We start from the raw sequence: 19494 nt of genomic DNA on the forward strand, positions 1-19494 counted from the left end.
TTGGGAATTATTCCTTTTGCACTTTTATTTTTCTTAGATCTTGTACTCTTTTAAGAGAGAAAACATAAGATTCTTAGATTTTGTTGGTTTTATAACTTTCAAGATATTAAGAATTCGTGTTTGATTCCTTCTTGAATATTATAGATCTTTGTTTAATCTTTCATTTGATGCAAGTTTCAGTATTTTCTGGGTTTATGACTTTGATGTTCATCATGTGTTCTTGTGAGTAGTAGCTTACGATCTTGAGGATGGGTTAGGCTGGGCTGTGTTTGAGGTTTGTTTGCTTTGGTCAAGCTTGATTGTGGTAGAATCTCTTCTAGGCTAGATGTTCTTAATGCTGATCCTATAACTGAGAGGGTAGGGTTTGATTTCAAGCATCTTAGCATCACACCAATGTTTAAGAAGCATAGATAACGCTAGATCTAGAGCTTACCATTAGGCTTGCTAAGAGATTAGAGGTCTTGTTTGGTATGAGACATATTGCTTAATGCCTGCTTGTGTAGATTCTTTTCTTTGTGAGAACAAGTCTAGAGATGCATAGGTTTGATTGTTTCTTGCCATGAGAGTGGATTAAACATGTCTTAGATTTATATGTCTAGAGATTAGCTCAAAGTTTGTTTGAGATTTGTTGACCAAGTTAGATGACCTCATTCATTAGTCCAGCCCATGAATCCCTCCTCAAGGTCTTCCTAGTTTATTGATTTTTAAGTCTTAATCCTGCTGTTTGATCGTTGTTTGATTCGCTTGTGTATTGCTCTGTTTTTCTTGTATTGCTCTGTTTCACAGATTTATCCAGCTCGACCCTGCACTCGATCTACACTCGATCGAGTGCTTGCTCCAGTTCATCCCCAGAACTTTGGTTTATGATTTGTAATTGTTCTGTCTTATCTCTAGTCTCATTCTATTTGCATTTCTGTTGCATTTACTTATTGTCCTGTTCATTATTGTCTTGCACTAGTTCATTAGTATAATTTATATTTCTGCTCTAGCTTCATATTAGTTATAATCATTCTAATCCATTTACATTTAGCATCTAGTTCTAGTAGCTTTACTTTCTGCTCTTTACATTTCTTAATAGGATTGTTAGTGACAAACATCCTTTGCATATTTGGCTTAACTTAGGCTCATATACACATCTTGATTGTTCACAACTCTCAGATTGGATTGAAACCTCTTATACTGCAACTGCATAAGGGGAATTGAAACACCTTACCATCCATTCATTTCATATCTCACCATTGCATACATCCATCAATCCATATCACACCCACAAAGAAAGCTTGTTTCAAGGTGCATATGAGTGTACTGGCAATGGATCCAGACTTTGGAGGATTTGCTGAGGATGTGTGTACTGGATTGGGGTGGTCATTGGGCATATCATTTGAGCTTGGTGGAGTTTGCTTAAAAACAGCTACCAGACGAGTATTGGGATGGCTCCTTATGAGGCGTTGTACGGGAGGCCATATCGTACACCGTTGTGATGGACTCAGATGGGGGAGAGGAGCACATATGGTGCAGATTTTGTTCAGGAGATCTCAGAGAAGATCCGGGTTCTGAAGCTGAATATGAAGGAGGCTCAGGATCCGCAAAGGAGCTATGCTGATAAGAAAAGAAAGAATCTTGAGTTTAAGGTGAGTGACAGAATGTACCTCAAGATGGCCATGTTGCAGGATCCAAACAGGTCATTTTCAGAGACTAAGTTAAGTCTGATGTACATGGGTCCGTTCAAAGTGTTTGAGTAGGTGGGACCGGTGGCATATAGGCTGGAGCTATCTGAAGTTATGCGTGTGTTCCACAAGATCTTCCATGTGTTCATGCTGCGGAAGTGTCTACGCGCGGATGACCAGTTGTTGGCTAAGATTCCCGAGGATCTTCAGCCCAACATGACCATGGAGGCGAGACCGTTGAGGATTCTCGAGAGGAGAGTCAAGGAACTTTGGAAGAAGAAGGTTCCTTTGATGAAAGTCCTATGGAACTGTGATGGATTAGAGGACCAGATTTGGAAGCCAGAGGCGAGGATGAAGGCAAGGTTTAAAAAGTGGCTTGTGAAGCAAGCCGCGAATTGAGCTTGTGTAGCCTGGTCTCAGTTGTAGTCCATGGCTGGAGCGGGAATGGAGTATTCCAGCCCATCTCTCTTGATACTTTGTCGCTTAGGGGTGGTTGGTTGGACGACTAAGTACCAAGATGAGGTGGTGTTTGGGATATGAGTTTCCGTGAAGCGCACTGCTAATAGTGGAAAGTTTCTAGAAATAAAAGTTTCTAAAAATGGAAGTTTCCAGAAATTGAAAGTGTTGAGGTAGATCTAATCGGGAGATACTCGATGGCATCAAACTTGTTTGCTCATGGCGGTGTGGACCTAACTCATGTGATACCGATAGCTCGATGGACTTTGTGGCCAGAGAGTGGGAGTAGTATGTTTGCTTCAGATAACAATCCGACAGCACGCTCTAGGGTAACGACCCAAGAGCGGGGTTTTGAGACTATCTGAATATCTTAGTTGTGAGCTGCAGCTTGGCAGCGAGCCGGTATGTCTCGAAGGTTACGACCTGATAGCGTGGGGAGTGACTTCCTGGATGTTGTAGCTTAAGGCGGATATCTTGATATTGAGCCGACATGATTTGTTGGTTGCGGCTGCGGACGGGGGAAGCACTAAGTTGTAAGCAAATAACGTCTAGGATGTGAGTATATTGGCTAGAGGGAGACCTCGAGGGTCAGTTGGAGGTGTGCGGGCTGTTGCGACAGTTGCACGGGAAACCTTGGCTGACAATGTCCAGTCCGATCATAGGGCGTTTGGGCCGTGTTGACGGTTGCACGGAGGTCCTTGGCAGATGAACGTTGTTGCGGGATTCGAGGAAGAATCCTTGTTGGTGGAGGAGAATTGTAACATCCGCAAACCAAAGTGTCGGTTTTGAGAGTGGGTGTCGATCGACACCAAGGAGGGTATCGGTCGACACCACCATTTTCCGATTCGACCAGATTGATTTAAATTGTCATTTGGTTTGGTTTGGTTCAAGTGAAACCATAAAATCGGGTTATTTAAGAAGAAAATCGACCTAGGTCGAGGAGGCTTAGAGTTTTGTCATTCCTGAGAGTTTGAGAAAAGGAGAAAAAGATTTAGAGAGTGTTCTTGAGAGTTTTTGGAGATTCTTGACTTGTGATAGACAGGTTTTCACCCAGAGTATAAATTCCCTATGCAGTTGTAGTACAAAGGGTTATCAATCCAAATGGTTGTTAATTGCTAACAGGAAGGATATGACCAGAACAGTACAAGTCAAGCCAAGCAATTAAGGGTTTTGTTCTAACAATCTTGAAGTGATAAAAGAAAATAATATAAACAAAAAACCACACGACCTAAGCACTTGATGGAAGCATTCGAGTACAGGATCGGGTGGGGTGATCGAGTAAGCAAATAAGATATAAACAACTCGAGGTTCTACTCGATGCAGGTTATCATGTACCTGATCGGGTAAGGGATCGAGTAATGAAAGAAAATGCAAGCAATTAAAATACGAAAGCTTCTAAGGATGGGGTAATCGAATCCTAAGTATTCTTGACCAATACAGATGCCTTACATGCCTCAAGCAAATATTTCCTGACAATGAATCTCTAAAACCTTGTTAACACACTCTCACACTAGAAACAATCAACCTTGAATCACTTCCCTACCCAACTCTCGTTGAAGAAACATGAACAAGCAGGCATTAAGATCCGATTCATTATTGTCAGTAAACCCCTTACTCATCTAATCTCTTAGGCTAAGTGAGTAAACCTCTAGCATTGGTTGATTCAAGCATGTCATCTACACCTCTCGGTGGTAAAACACCTTAGATCTAATCTCAACCTCTCGGTCTGTTGACAGCATTAAGAACACCAACCTAGAAGGAAATCTATCAAACACATACAATCAAACTAAGGCATCCTAACCGATCAAGAACACAAAATCATCTTGTAACAACCCGTCCTATGGACCCCACTAGCCTCACTGCTAGCCGCCCAAACGGACCCCAAGCTGGCCCTGTAGGGCATCGATCCTAACCCATCACTGTGGAAATCCACATCCACCAGTAGGTTATTGGTGCGACAGGCGTTCCTCGAACCCCGGTCCTCACCCTTTAACAACCTTCCCACAGGACAAGTTGTCACCAATTGATCTGCAGGTCAATTGGTGACAGCTTGTCCTGTGGGAAGGTTGTTAAAGGGTGAGGACCAGGGTTCAAGGAACGCCTTGCGTACCAATAACCTACTGGTGGATGTGGATTTCCATAGTGATGGGTTAGGATTGATGCCCTGCAGGGCCAGCTTGGGGTCCGTTTGGGCGGCTAGCAGTGAGGCTAGTGGGCTAGCAGTCAGGCTAGCGGGGTCCACGGGACGGGTTGTCACACATCTATCCCATCCCAAGAGACTTTACTACACTACTCGGACATAATAACAAGAAACAAAACAACAAATAAGAACGAAAATTGCATTATAATTCACGATAGAGTAGAGTAGAAAGAATACCGGATAGAAATCTAAGAAAATGATAAAAAGTTATGAAATAAAATCTAAAACAAAAGGGAAAAGCGTTTGAGTTGCTCAGTTCTCTCACAGAAGCTCTCGCTCTCTGGTTTGAGGGTCTGCGGCGTGCTCGTTTGCGAGTTAGGAGAGGAGGGGTTTATATATGGAAACCCCTTTGACCTAGCTTCCCAGACCTGCCCAATGGTCTACTCGATGCGGTACATGAGGATGAAGTCGGGTTACTCCTCGGGTAGATCTTCGGGTGTTCTTCTTGCTCTTGGATCCTCCTCGATCGTGTTGGGGTTCGGACTTGTTCTTCCAGCTCGATGGCTCCTTCGGGTACATGCTCGGGTTTGTTCTTGTTTTTCCCCATTTTAGGCTCTTTAGCACCTGTTTTCATCCAAAACATGCAAATGCAAAAATGAAATACCCTAAATGGTCGAAAAGTGAATTCCTACAGTTAATGACCTAAAAATGCTAAGTTAGAGATATGAACAATGCAAAATATTGACAAAAAAGGATGCTAAAAACATGTAAATTAGAGAGTTATCAACTTGTTTGGTGAGATTTGTTCCTGTGAAGTGGAGATCTAGCGCTAGGAACGAAGGAGAAGCTTCCTAAGGGGTTGGATTCGATTCGTCGTTTTTGGGTCAGATCTTCTGCAAAATAGGTGAGTGAATGACTATGGCTGATCTAAGCCTGAGATCTCCTTTGTTTTGCTTGTTTTCTGTTGTTTGTGGTGTTTATCTTGCTTGTTTTGGTGGTTATATGGTTCTTATAGATTTGTGAGGCTTTTGGTCGAGTTTTGGATGGATTGGAGATGGATAAAAGCGAGGATTCGACTTTCGGCTTCGAGCAGAACGTGCCTGCGGAGTCGGTGCCGATCGACACCAGGTGGGTGTCGGTCGACACCAAGATGTTGACGGTGCGGAGACTTGGCGAGTGTTGGATCGAGGGTTCCGGGTCAAGGAGGAGTGTCGGTCGACACCAAGGAGGCGGTGTCGATTGACACTGGGAGGCGGTGTCGATCGACACTGGGACGCGGTGTCGATCGACACTGGGAGGCAGTGTCGGTCGACACTGGGAGGCAGTGTCGGTTGACACCAGCAGTCAGTGTCGGTCGACACCAAGCTTGTGTTGGTCGACACCAACCTTGTCTCCAGGCAGCTGATACTTGTTTTCCTGGTTTGTTTGTGTTTGTTTGTTGCTTGTTTAACATTGGAATCTCAATTGCTTGTGTGTATAGCCCAGTAGATGGGAGGATTGCCTTACGGAGTGTTTTGGCAATACTCATGCATCTTAATTTGTGTTTGTGGTACGGTTAAAGGCAAATTGTAATCGTGGAATCAAGACGATGAGGAGGAGGAGGTTCTAGAGGCTTGATTGATTGTGGTCTAGCTATTGTTAGGTTGCTAGAGTTGAGTCGATAAAACATTGTAGGATGTTGGAATGGGTTATTGTAACGCCCTGACCGCCTCCCTGCTTAGTCGTCCCCATGTCCACTCCCAGCCCATTGGCCCAACTCACTTAATGGGCCTCACGTCCTCTCACTATGCCCGTGAGCCAATCCATATCTAACAGTCGGTTTGCTATGTCTGGGAGGCTTTAAAGACTTGTTGTCATCCCTACAAATCACCACATGATTTTTCCTTGTGTTTTATCCTCACTCGCACAGTTCTGACAATCACTTTCCGGAAGGTCACCCATCCTGAGACTACTCCAGCTCAAGCACGCTTAACTATGGAGTTCTCTCATGACCCTTGACCGAAAAGATAAGTGTACTTTGGTGACATAGGCGGCCAAATCAATTTTTTTAAACCTTTCCGCAAGTCTTTGAAATCAGGGTGTCATAGTTATTGACTTTGTTGGTTCATTGGATTATTCATTGATGGAATTTTATTAGTTTAATGATATTGCTTGGTTATCAGCTGTGATTAACTGATGTTAGCTAGTTAGTGAGTATCAGACCAATAAAGATTTACTATAAAAAAAAAATGAGATGCATTATTTCAAATTTCATCATAAAAGTTTAAGACAATTTGATCAAATATATTGTACATAAAAATGGGTTTTGAAAAACAAAAACCAAAATCTCTTTTAAAATCTACAAAACATTCATGGCCAATATGTTCTTTTTATTTGCTAAAGTGTAAGGCTATCTCCATCAGTTATATTTTAAAAGGGAAAATAGCCATTTCATACCTATATAATTTCAAAAATGCTAATTTCTACCTATACAAAGATCTAGTACCAATTTTTACTTAAACTCAAATAAAATTCGAATTTCATACCCAATTGGTATAAATGGTAAAAATTTCAAAACGAATGCCTACTCACATGACACATGTGAGAGTGAAGTGATATCATCATACTGACTCATATGACGTGTGTACGACTGAGATCTTATCATTTATAAAAAACAATGTTATTTTGATGTTGTGACTTTTTTTATAAAAATAAAAATTGTAACAATCAAAACTCAAACTCAGATGCACTAACATATTTAAAAATATATATTTATATTTGTATTTGTGAAATATTAAATACATAATATTTTAAATACCAAACTAGGTTATAGTGAAATTATTATTGAAAAACATGTGTAATATATAAAATTATATTTTATAAAAAATATTTTATAATCTATAAATTAAATAATATATTTTTAATATACTTTAAAATATAATATTATTAATATATTATACAAATCATATTATTAATATCTTATATATATATATCATTAATATCTTAAGAGTTTGGAAACATTACGTAAAATATTGTCTATACGAGTGCAGACAAAATATATGCAGGGAATTTACGTAACTATTATTCATAACTGTAAACATGTAGGGACTTTACAATATATTTACTGTTTAAAACTAATATATGTAACGTGTATTTGTTAATGCATGCATTTGTAATAAAATAGTAAAATAAAACTACTAAAATGGGAGCAAATAAAAAATTATAAATCTTAAATCATCTTAAATTTGTATATTCCAAGTACATATAAAAGGCTTTATTAAGTGTGATAGTCGATGAAAATATACACACATATATATATATTACAATATAAAAACAAATTAATTATATGTAAAAAAAAAATTATCCGTAAAAGTTATACACATACACTAAAAACATAAGAAAAAACAAATACAATCACTGTAGAATACATTCATCATTTTATAAAGTAATATATATCATTTTTTTTTTACAACATTACAAAATATGCGGTTGCCTTTGAGAAAGACTGAGTTCGAACCTAGATTTAAGGAGAAGGCAATAGAGGTGAGTACGAGTGTCTTCTCATTTAGATATGTCTTGTTTCAGTTTCTTCATGAAATATTCACAAAAAAATATTACTCAAAACAGTTTCATATAAACTCTCCAATAGAGCTATTAATCCTCTTGATTCTCTCAAAAGAAGAATACGTAAGGGACCATGATTCTAGAGTAAATAACATTAGTTTTAAACACATCTTTCAAAATATACTGCACATACCCATTTTGTATGATGTGTATAAAACTAATCAAGTTGTTTGTTTATTTTTGTTGTATTTGCATATAGAGTATATTCCAAGTATGGTTACTTTTTAACAGTGATTTGTGCTTATTACCTGAAGGGCTGTTTAAATTTTTTCCTATACATATTGCTATATTTGGAAATTGATTTTAGTCTATAATTTCATTATAATAATAAAATAAAAAATAACCAGAAACAAATAATAACAAAAACCTAAAAACAAAATATTACCAATAAAAATTGTCAAAATCTATATTAATAATGATTTTTAATTACAAATACCATACAAAATTATCTTTAAAATAATTAAAATAAAAAATTTATAAAAAACAGATCACGGCTTAGCGCGGGCACTATCCTAGTGATTTCCAAAATCTCTATTACTCAATCCATAAGTTGTCATCTACAAAATATGCACTTCCTTATTAATTTGTATCTCTTATTGTCTGATTCACTTAATTGCTCACCTCATTCACTCGCCTACTTTTTTCAGGCTATGTTATTGGGAAGGTTGCATTACCGTATTTAGTGAACTTGAACAGCACATGGTCTTAGACCATCTCCACTAGGAGATTCTCTTACAAATACTCTTATTAAAAAATAAAAAAGAGAAGAGAAAAGAAAAGATCGAACTTGAGAAAAAATTCTAACAACAAATAAGACAGATGTCATTTATTCATTGGAACAAATATTAAAAAATAAGTAAAAGAAGAAAATTTGTAGAAAATTAGTTTTTTTCAGGGAAAATTATAAAAGAAAGGAGCTTTTCCTAAACATTTGTCTATATACACTTTTTTATTGAAGATTGTCAATTGTGACGAAAATGCCCATACTAATAGAAATAGTGAAGTTTTTAGGAGTTTAAACCAAAAAACAAACAGCAATCAATGTTAGTATATAACTGTGTAAAAAATATTTTGAAAAAAAAATATATTGGGTGTCAAAAATCAGTTTGTAAATTGTTGATTTCTGCTCTAAATTGTTTAGAGTAGACTTTCTACGATTTATTCTCTTTCTGAAACATTTAGATTGTTCATTCTATAGTTTTTACATGTTCTATGAAGTTTAGACGAAAAATTTGTTCTAAAAACTTCAGAACCTGAATTCTGTATGTTCTACAAAATTTAGAATATGTATTCTACGTTTTTCTTCTAACTACATCAATTTAGAATTCATTTTCTACGTTTTACCCTATATACTAAAAGAAGTAGAAGATATATCATAGACATTTTAGAATTTGTAATCTGTAAACCTTAGAATACCCTAAAATAGAAAGAAAATAAATTAAATAAGGAAAGTGAATATTTTTTAAATATTTTTTAAATTCTTAATTTATGGTTAAGATTTTGTAATTATTGTTTAGATTTGTTCTAATACATTTTAGAATGCGTATTCTTAATTATTTAGAAGATAAACAAACTAAGAAAAATTGACATTCTACCTTAACGTGATCGGTCACCATCTCTTCCACCTTCCATAAAAAGCTTTTACTTACCTGTTTATGATGCAAATCTATGTTACTTGTGGTGTATGGACACTGGATGCCAACAAGGAGTGGAGATTTATTGATGATGAAGAAAAACGTGCTAGATTACTGACTTTGCAACCCACTACGTCTCTTGAAGAGTTGAAGGTGATGGTTTCAGAAGACTTTGAAATAGAGCAAAGTATGTTTGATGTGGAATTCAGTTATTTACCCACAGAGGTTAAAGTTGATTGTCCTCCTGTTGTATTGACAAATGATAGAGGTATGAAAAATTTTCGTTCATATCTGAAAAGGAAAAATATGATTCGGTTCTGTGTTACGTTCAAAAGAGTAGTTGATGATGATAGGATTAAAGTCCAGTTCGATCTGAATAAGGTCCCAGTTGATACTAGCGATGGTTATGATGTGGAAGTTGATGTGGGAAAATCAGCAGCTATTGTTTCAAGGAATTCACCTAAGCCGACTAATGATGTATTAGAAAAGCCTACTGATGCTAATCTTGGTGATGCTTCTGGTTTAAAGATGGAAGATTCAATGGTAAAAAAAGGTGAATATTTCAGCAGTAAAGAAGCTTTATAGGCTAATATGGAAATGTATGCAATGAAATATAACTGCGACTACAGGATTACAAAATCTGATAAGAGATGGTGGTGTATATGCTGCATTGATAGTGCTTGTAACTGGCATCTCCGGGCTGAGTGTTTACAAGCGTCTACATATTTCTAAATCAACAAGTTTGTGGGTAACCACCATACATGTGCTCCTTCCAAAAAAAACTCATTTTGTAGGACTCCATCTGCAAGAACAATTGGACATCTCATTAAGAAAAGCCATGAGGGTGTGAAGGAAGGTCCTAAACCGAATGATATAGTTAATATTATTCGTTCAAGGTACGGCTGCGAGCTAACATATCACCAAGCTGGAGAGTCTCGGGAGTATGCAGTTAACGAAGTTAGAGGAATTCCTGAGAAAAGTTATGCTAAGATTCCAAAATACTTGCACATGCTACAAGAAGCGAATCCTAGTACGTTCACGAATTATGAAATTGACTTTGATGGAAGATTGAAATATCTATTTATTTCTTTTGGTCAATCAAGAAGAGGGTTCTACAAGGCAATGCGGAAAGTGATAGTAGTTGATGGTACATTTTTGAAGAATAAATACAAAGGGGTTCTCCTAGTTGCTACAGCTGTAGATGGTAACTCCAATTTGTATCCAATCGCATTTAGAATTGTTGATTCTAAGAATGATTGTTCATGGGAGTGGTTTTTATGCAACTTAAGATGGTTATAGCTGATGAAGAAGGTTTATCATTTGTGTCAGATAGACATACATCGATTGCTAAATCAATTGGAAACATCTATCCATTGGCTAAACATGGTATTTGCATCCACCACTTGATTAGTAATGTGATAACATATAATAAGGGCAGAGGTGTTGCTTGTATGGTTGCAAAAGCATCAAAAGCTTATAGAGTTGCTGAGTTTGAGAAAGAGTTTGGGCGAATTAACAATATTAGTCATGCTATTGGAAGTTATCTAGAGGAAGCCGATCTGAGAAAATGGGCTCGCCGTCATTTTCCGGGTTATAGGTATGACATTAACACCAACAATGCAGCTGAATCAATCAATGCTGCTTTGAGGACACCCAGAGAGTATCCAATAATTCCTTTGTTAGACAGCATCAGAGAAATGATGACACGCTGGTTTTATGAGAGTAGAGAGTTAAGTGCAAAGCATAAAGATCCTTTAACTGTTGAGGTGGAGAAAAAGATTTCAAGAAGAATAGAGAAAGGTAAATTCATGAACGGTTATTTGATGAGCAGATCGCAGATCCAGGTTAAAGGTAATGGAGTAGACTACATTGTTGACTTAGAAAGAAGGACTTGTTCATGTGGAAAGTTCACCATAGGAAAAAATCCCTTGTAGACATGCTATAAAAGGAGCTTTTGATATAGGCAAGGATCTATATCCTTATGCTGATGATGTGTATACCACTACTGCATGGAGATCGCAATATGAGGAAACTATTAATCCAATAGGTGTTCCTGAAGAAGAATGGCGAGTCCTACAGCATGTTGAAGATGCAAAAGTTCGACCACCTGAAACAAGAAGACATCCAGGACGGCAAAGAAAAAGAAGATATGAATCCGCTGAAGACAAAATAAAATCATCACAAAACTCACAAGGGTCAAAGAGACATAAGTGTGCGTGGTGTGGAAAAGAAGGGCATAACAGAACGACATGTGATATCGTGATATAACAATGCTTTGTGCATCAACTTAAGATTCATGTTTTTGAATTTTTGATTTCATTTATATTTACGGTACTCGTTATGTTTCAGGTAGCCTCTAGGTTGTGTTTCACGGCAGCTGCTTTGGGATGAATGCTGGTGTTTGATGGTTTTTATTTTCGATTAATAGACTCATATGTTTTGAAATTTGTTGATGGTGTTGATTTAAGATTAATATAATACTCATGTGTTTTGAAATTCCTTGATGGTGTTTTCTTTCAATCAAACTTTCATTAAAACCAGAGTACAAAAAACAAGACTAACAAAAAGTGTTAAGCATAACAACAAAATACAGAAAGCAAAGACATCATATCATCTTCTTATAAAGCCACGCCATTGAAACTGCCAATACGACTAGTACACAAATCCTCTGCTTGTTCGACTTCTCCATACTCTCTTTTGCAACCTGATGTATTGTGTTTTTGGTGTCTTTTGTCCTTTATTTAGTATTTGTTTTGAGTCATCTGTTGCATCTTTGTCCGTCTTTTGTGTCTTTTTGGTCTTTTCTTGAGTTATGATTAGGTGTGGAGACAATGTGCTAGATTTGGAGTATTTTGGTTGGATTCGAGATTAACTAGAATAAAGAAGCAGGAAGTGACTTTTGGACATCTTCAAGTTGAACTGAATCATGAAGTTTGGACAAGTCTAGAGAAGTCTGGTGAAGTCTATAGACAAGTCTGGGGAAGTCTATAGACATTCGACAAGTGTTATTTATCTGCCCAACTTGTGGCTCGCTTCCATCTTCCATAAGCCGTTTAGGGTACTTCTTTTCCATTCCTGCCGAAAAAAGTAAAAGATGAATTAGTATAAATTAGCCAATACTGAAATAAATCAACAGAGATATGAGACTTCAATTTTGCAAAACAAAAAAAAAAAAAATTACTAAAAGAATGATTTAAGAACAAGAAAACTATTACTACTAATCATTTAGATGCTAACAGGAACTTGAAAAAAAAAACAGAACAAACGAGATACGACTTTTATAACCAAACTAGATACGACTTGTATAAAAAAACTGTACTTTGACTCTTACTTGTATCAGAATCTGATGGTGCTTTTGTTGAGGACATTGACATTTGTGACTTATGATCCAATTCTGCTCTCAGCCATGGTCAGCCTCCGACAAATATAATTGACTGCAAAGAGAATATAAAGAGAGTCATGACTGATATAGACAGGTTTCCTGAACTAACAAGATCAAAAAAAAAAAAAATCGAGCTTTTAAAAAATTACATAAACTGTTAAGCGGTGAAACTTGAAAAAAAAAATTGTAATAGAATTCTACATACCTGTTAAGCGGTAAAGATGCAAAATATGTTATGATGTGACGAGCCTTCATTTGTTTTCCCAATTCATGGACGAGGCATATCAAAAAATGCAGCCAAGAAACAACCGAATGACATAATTGATAATACACTGTATTATTTCGAACAAATCTTTATAATACCTTTTGATGCATTGCCAGGTCCCTCGACACCCAATCTTTCCTTGACATCTCTGCATCATAAAAGATAAAACTTAAAGTCAAAGTTATTTTTTGAAGTTGATATCCAAACCTCTGAAATAAGCAGAACTGAAAAGCATGACATTATCAGTAATCAAATATTAAAACCCATGATAGTATTAATCCGTGATAGTATTAATCTGTACCTTAACACATGGCCAATTGTCTCATCTTCAGGGGAAACTTCATTAGCCTTGCTTAGATCGGACACAACATCCTGATAGTTTCAGAATGTCAATGAGCAAACATCTATTGAGGAATTATGTAAAGTACACACATATATATTGACAAGGAATCTCAAGAAACTTCCTATGATCATTGAAACGTTGTTCACTGTACTAAAAATAATACAATTCTGGATTCAAATCGAGATTACTAAAGGATAAAAGTAAAACATGATCGGTTAATTAACAAAGTTAAACAAACCAAATTCGATCAACATGGATAAATGTTCAAGAGAAATCCATAATGAAAATTTGTTAATTTACTTAAAATTATACAATTCTAGGTTGAAATCGGATATAAACAAACAACAACAACCTCGAAATTTGGTTTTCCCGATTTGGTAAAATTGAGAAATTGACAATTTATACTTTTCATCGAAATTGAGCCATTACAAACAAGAAAATCAAGATGGATTGAAATCGAGTTTTAGAAAATTGACATAATCTTAAGAAACTAAGAAATCATCGATTCAACATGCAAAAATTGTAAGCTGAGTTAAAAAATCGGGTTGAAATCTGGGTTGAAATCGAGTTGTTTAAACAGAAATTAATGTTGTTTAAACAAAAACTAAGAAATTAATGTTGTTTAAACAGAAATCTACATACCTAATTCATGGAAATATACTTAGAGATGGTGAAGATCGAGAATTGGAGAGATGGAGATATGGAGAGATGGTGAGATGGTGGGATGGTGAGACGGTGAAGATGGTGAAGAAGGAGAGACGGCGGAGGACGGTGAAGAAGGAGAGATAATAAAGAATAAGAGATGACGGTGGCTAAGGCGAAGATGGAGAGACACGACGGTGAGAGGTTAAGGATGGAGAGGGACGGCGGAATAAGGGTTTCGATCAGTAATTTTTTTTTTATCCTTCCTAAATTTTTTTTTTATTTCTCATAAACACAAACAAACTAAATGCCTCAATTTACAACCAATATCCCGATTTCATTTAATAAAAATCTAGACATTTAGGCCCTGTTCTTTTTCAAGCTGCTAGAAGAGCGACAACGACCTAAAAAATAGACGAGGAGAGTCCTATTGTTGTGAAAAAAAGTCGCTGCTATTGTGGAGAAGAGTCGCCGTACCGTTAAAATGAGCTGTTTTGACAGTCGTTGAAAAAACCGACGATCTCTTTCTCTTTCCAGCGACACTTTTTCTCACTGGAATACACACGTTCCGTCATCGTTTTTCCGTTGCCGTTGTCGTTTTGAATTTTAATTCCTATTGCCGTTGTCGTTTTCATCTGTCGCAATCGCTGGATGAGCGACTTGAAAAAGAACATGGCCTTAATTTGAATTTATATTTGATATACAAATTTAATCTGAATATGTAATTGAGAGTATTATTGGCTTTTATTTAACCCAACCTATTTGCCCAAACTTTTAAAAGAATGTATACAAAGTTTTGAAAAAACATCTTTTTTTATAATTTTCCTTTTTTTATTTTTTTGAGAAACTCACCGTTACTTTACTTAAAGATGTCCTAAAGGAAACTCTCATCACTTACAGTAAGCAATACTGTAATAATTTGTTAGGCAATAAATGAATTGATAACCGAACTGAAAGAACACCGAACCGGCCGAACCAAAGTTTTTCTCGGTTAGTTTCGAAAGCTCTTCGTGTTGGAGAAACCGAAAAAATCGATCCGAAAAACCCAAGAAACTGAAAAAAAAAAAGCGTAAAAAGGTAGTTTCATTATTAGAGTAAAAATAACGAGAGTTAAAGTAACATAAAAAGGTAGTTTCATTATTATTGAATAGGAAGGATGGATATACATTGGTGAATGAAATATCGATACAAAGATGTAGTCCATTGTGATAAAGCCACATGAAATGTTCTTTCCTACCTCCATTTCTTATATTATAATTTTTATAATGTTTTTCCAATTTCTTAATCTACATATAAGAAATTTATTCATCTACATTTCCGAATTCCATTTTAATGGATCCATACATCATAATCCATACATAATAACAGTTAAATACTTCTCTTTATGCAATTCCGGCGATAAACCTCCTTTTGAGTTCCATCCTGCAATAACCAATACCAGCATTGGTTAAATAAAATCCAAATAACCAGACTATATATGTTTAAAGAAGTTAAACAGGAGGAATAAAAATACCTCATGAGTTGGCGGTCATGCGCTCCGGTTGCCATCATTCCCCGGTTCTCATAAGCACGTCGGAGAAGATACGGTATAGCGGTTTCGACTGGTCCAAACGGCATGTACTTGCTCACATTGAACCCAGCTCTCTTTAAACCGAAGGACAATGCATCTGACATTCCGTATAGCTGTGCAAACTCTATCTTGCCGTTCTGTTTATCGATACCGAGGTCACTCGCTTTCCTTGACGCAAGTCTCCCTGAAATTAATAACATTTATACAAATTAGTAATCCGTTTTGACTCGTAACTGAAGCGATGGATTTAATCAAAATGGAAATGGCTTTACCCGAATCAGCGTTATGTGTTGCAAGAACGACCCCGAAGCCTGATCCGTTCGAGGCTTTCTCCATCAGGAAGGTCATACAGTCGTTGTAACAAGAGTGCGTGTCCTGGATTGTGTCGTGGACCGGCGACTTGCAACCCAAGGAATCTGCCAAACTAGCTTCGCTAGACATGTAAGCGCCTCTTACCAACTTGAACCCCATAGGAACATTCTCTTTCTCGCCATTTTGTACAGCCAAATGCAATCTTTCACCGGCGTCTCTCAAGTACGCCTGAATCGTGTTGTAAACAATCGGTCGGTCTTTGTCCGCGTTGAACAGGATCGCCGATGAGTAAGCCATGTAGTCGATCGCGGGTTGGAGGATTGTGTCTTCCGCATCGATCAGCAAAGGTACATTGGATTCTTGGCATTTCCTACAGATTTCTTGGATCCTTGTGTGGGCTGCTGCGAGCTCCAATTCTTCTTCCGCGGTTAAGGGTTCCGGTTCTGAGTTTGTGTGGTAGAGAGGACTCGAATCGGAGAAAACCGGAAACGATTTGAGCTTCCAGGAGAGTTTGAAACCTGGACTCTTGTATTCCCATCGAAGCAGATCGCTCACTCGTTTCAGAAGACTAATTGGACAAATCGCGGTTATCTTCACGACCACTGAGCTAAACTGTTAGGACATAGAGAAACAAATAACCGGTTATTAAAAACCCAAATGTAAACCGGGATTTCACAACAATAAACCGGAGAGAATATTCCTAAAGTGTTTTTCTTCAGAAAGTTCTAGTCCACCTAGGAGGACCTCGTGCGTGTAAAATCTAATCCGATAATGACGCATTGCCTTTGATTTTATCACCGCACTGATAAAATTCAAACATCGAATTTAAAAGGTAAATAAAGTAAGACGCCAAGTCATTTTCATAAGAGAAAATGCAACTTGGGTATCTATGTATTTGTTCCTTGTTAAAAACGCGTAAGAGTAAATTTAACAAATTAGTTAATTGTTCATATGAAAAATACATAGATATAAATGTATATATCTATGCAAGTGTACTTTGTCAGAGTACGGAGATTTGGCTGTCGAACACAAAACAAGTTGCCCATATTTGATTACCATCAACAAATTATTTCAATTTTTAAGAAAAATTTTAATAATATAATTAAATCTAAGATTTTTTTTTCTTTTGTCTGTTATGATCAGATTTATAAAATGTAAAAAAAGAAAAAAAAAAAAAAAAACAGAGGAAAGTAGAGAAACAGAGGAATGGCTTACGTGAGATGTAGGTAAAGATTTGGCAGCTTCAATGGTTCGAATGAATTGTTGCATGTTATCATCACAAGATGCAGCGTCATCGGCGTGTTCGACGCCATAGACGAGCATCCCTTTAAGACCAGTAGCCTCATAAACGCTTCTCACGCGCTCAGCGGCTGCGTCGGCATTTTCACCGGCGCAAAAATGGTCATAAAACGTACCTTTCACGAGCCCTAGGACCATGCCACGCGTCAAGGCAGCGTCCATAAGTTTAGAGCTCATGACCCACGTTCCTAGATCCACCATAGGACCTATTGCCGCCGCATGCAGCACGGCGGTGGAACGGAGAAGATCAGAGGTAGGGATAGAGGAGAAGAGACGGGCTTGGTCGGAGAGATCGAGATCATCGTGAGATTGTTGCTCGGTGGGTTTTGGGTGGTGGAGAGGTGGTTCCGGTGCTTGTTGTCCAAAGGAGAGGATCTCCGGGACGACTGCGGTGGAAGCAGTCACGGTGGGAGGACCCACCGGGCTAAAAGCGGGTAAACGGTAAGATCGCCGGATAAAGTTTGTTCGGAGGAGACGGGTTGCCATAAAATTCAAAGATTTTGGTTTTGAAAACGTAAACAAAAATTTATTTTCTCTTCTCTTCTTTTTTTTTGTTTTTTTGATGTTTCCTAAGCTTTTGTTTGTTTTTTTCTCTTTTTTTTCTCTCAACGCTTTTGGTTGTGTGATTTTTTCCTCCTCCAATGTTACTACCACATATATTTATAGAAGAACGTAAAACCTTATGCATATACATACACGTTTTACCTTGTCGATATATATAGATGCCCATGTGTACAATTCTTTAATCGGATTGATTCAGATAAAATAATCTAAAAAAAATAGTGACAAAAAAACTATATTCTAAAATTACAAGGGAATCTGTGTAAAGAAAGTTAAAACTAATCTTGTAAGTTTTTATTCTTCCTACTAATTTGAATTCGATGATTTACATCCATTTCAATTTAAAAGGGAATCTTAAAATACCATAATCTTAAAATACCCCTCTATGGTATAGTTTTTTTCTAAACCATTATGGTATGGTATCGTATAATGTCGTCCTGGGCGTTCGGCCAATTCGGGTTCTTCGGGTCGGGTTGTTCGGTTAGCCCAATATTCGGTTATTGAAAATTTCCACCGAATAGACCCGAAATTGAATTCGGTTCGGGTCGGTCGGTAGTCGGGTTAAACGGGTCGGTTATCTGATTTTATTTGTCTTCCGAAGACAACCGAAACCTATAGCAAATTCGGTTTATATAACCCGAATAAGACATTTTCTTAAGTACAACCATACATAAGCTGTTAAGTTTCTGTACTGGTAGCTTAAAGCTGTGTTGTGAGCTTAAAGCTACTAGTACAAACCAGTACAGACCATTACACACAATTACAGAAGCTGGTAAGCTAGTTTAATAACAAACCATTACATCAAGTCATCAAAAAAAGGTTATTAATCTGCATCTAAAGGTTCTCAAAAGGGCGGCTTAAAGGTCAGTTATGTTACGGCTGCTTTCCGCGTCAAAAGGGACAAAAACACAGCTTCAAAGTATGTACTATCCGATCCATAGTTAAGGCTGCTTTCCGCATCAAAAAGGACAAAAGTGCAGCTTCCTACCTACCTATGAACATCATAAGAAAGACTTGACAATATAAATCAAAAACAGAATCAAAACTTGACAATATATAAAGTTTAGGAGAACCAAATCATACCTGCCATGATATGAAGAATCATGGAATTGCAACCATTGAATTTCGAGAATCTACACAAGAAAACAAAAGGGAAGAGATTAGTTATAGACTTATAGTTATGAAAAGATTTGAAATGATTAATAAAGAGTAAAAAGAAATGATAAACTTACCAAGAGACTCAAAAAAATTAACTTCTTCCAACATTTGGGCCAAGTTTGCTACTGCTGCTTCAACTTTATAAGAACACTTTAACCATTGTTGGGTGCACAACAAAACCTCAACCATGTAAGGAGTTAAAGAACTCCGATACGAATCCAACACCCTCCCACTCGTACTAAAGGCTGACTCTGAAGCAACAGATGAGGCTTGAATGGCTAGAACATCTCTAGCCATTTCTGACAAGATTGGAAACTTACAGCAATTACGCCTCCACCAACTGAGAATATCGAAAGACATCCCCAACTTGTTTTCTACTCTTGGCTCAGGTTTTTCTGTTAGATACATTTGCAACTCATTGCAGCTATCTTCACTACTACTCAATCCAACCACCTTATGAAA

The 19494-nt window shown here is 37.1% G+C and overlaps 1 protein-coding gene and 1 pseudogene across 1 annotated transcript; one reads left to right on the forward strand and one right to left on the reverse strand.

Moving 5' to 3' along the window:
- The first annotated feature begins 11197 nt into the window (after positions 1–11197).
- On the forward strand, positions 11198–11768 carry LOC147938053 (uncharacterized; annotated as a pseudogene).
- Positions 11769–15248: 3480 nt separating this feature from the next.
- On the reverse strand, positions 15249–18187 carry LOC104773171 (proline dehydrogenase 1, mitochondrial). Its single transcript, XM_010497749.3, has 4 exons — positions 17230–18187; positions 15975–16626; positions 15646–15886; positions 15249–15554 (listed from the first exon to the last, which is right to left on the reverse strand). The coding sequence occupies exons 1-4, from the start codon at positions 17797–17799 to the stop codon at positions 15515–15517; spliced, it is 1503 nt and encodes a 500-aa protein (XP_010496051.2). The 5' UTR covers positions 17800–18187; the 3' UTR covers positions 15249–15514.
- Between the last annotated feature and the right edge of the window lie 1307 nt (positions 18188–19494).

The sequence above is a fragment of the Camelina sativa genome, chromosome 9 (assembly GCF_030686135.1).
Source record: "Camelina sativa cultivar CO46 ecotype springtype chromosome 9, ASM3068613v1".
Taxonomy (NCBI): domain Eukaryota; kingdom Viridiplantae; phylum Streptophyta; class Magnoliopsida; order Brassicales; family Brassicaceae; genus Camelina; species Camelina sativa.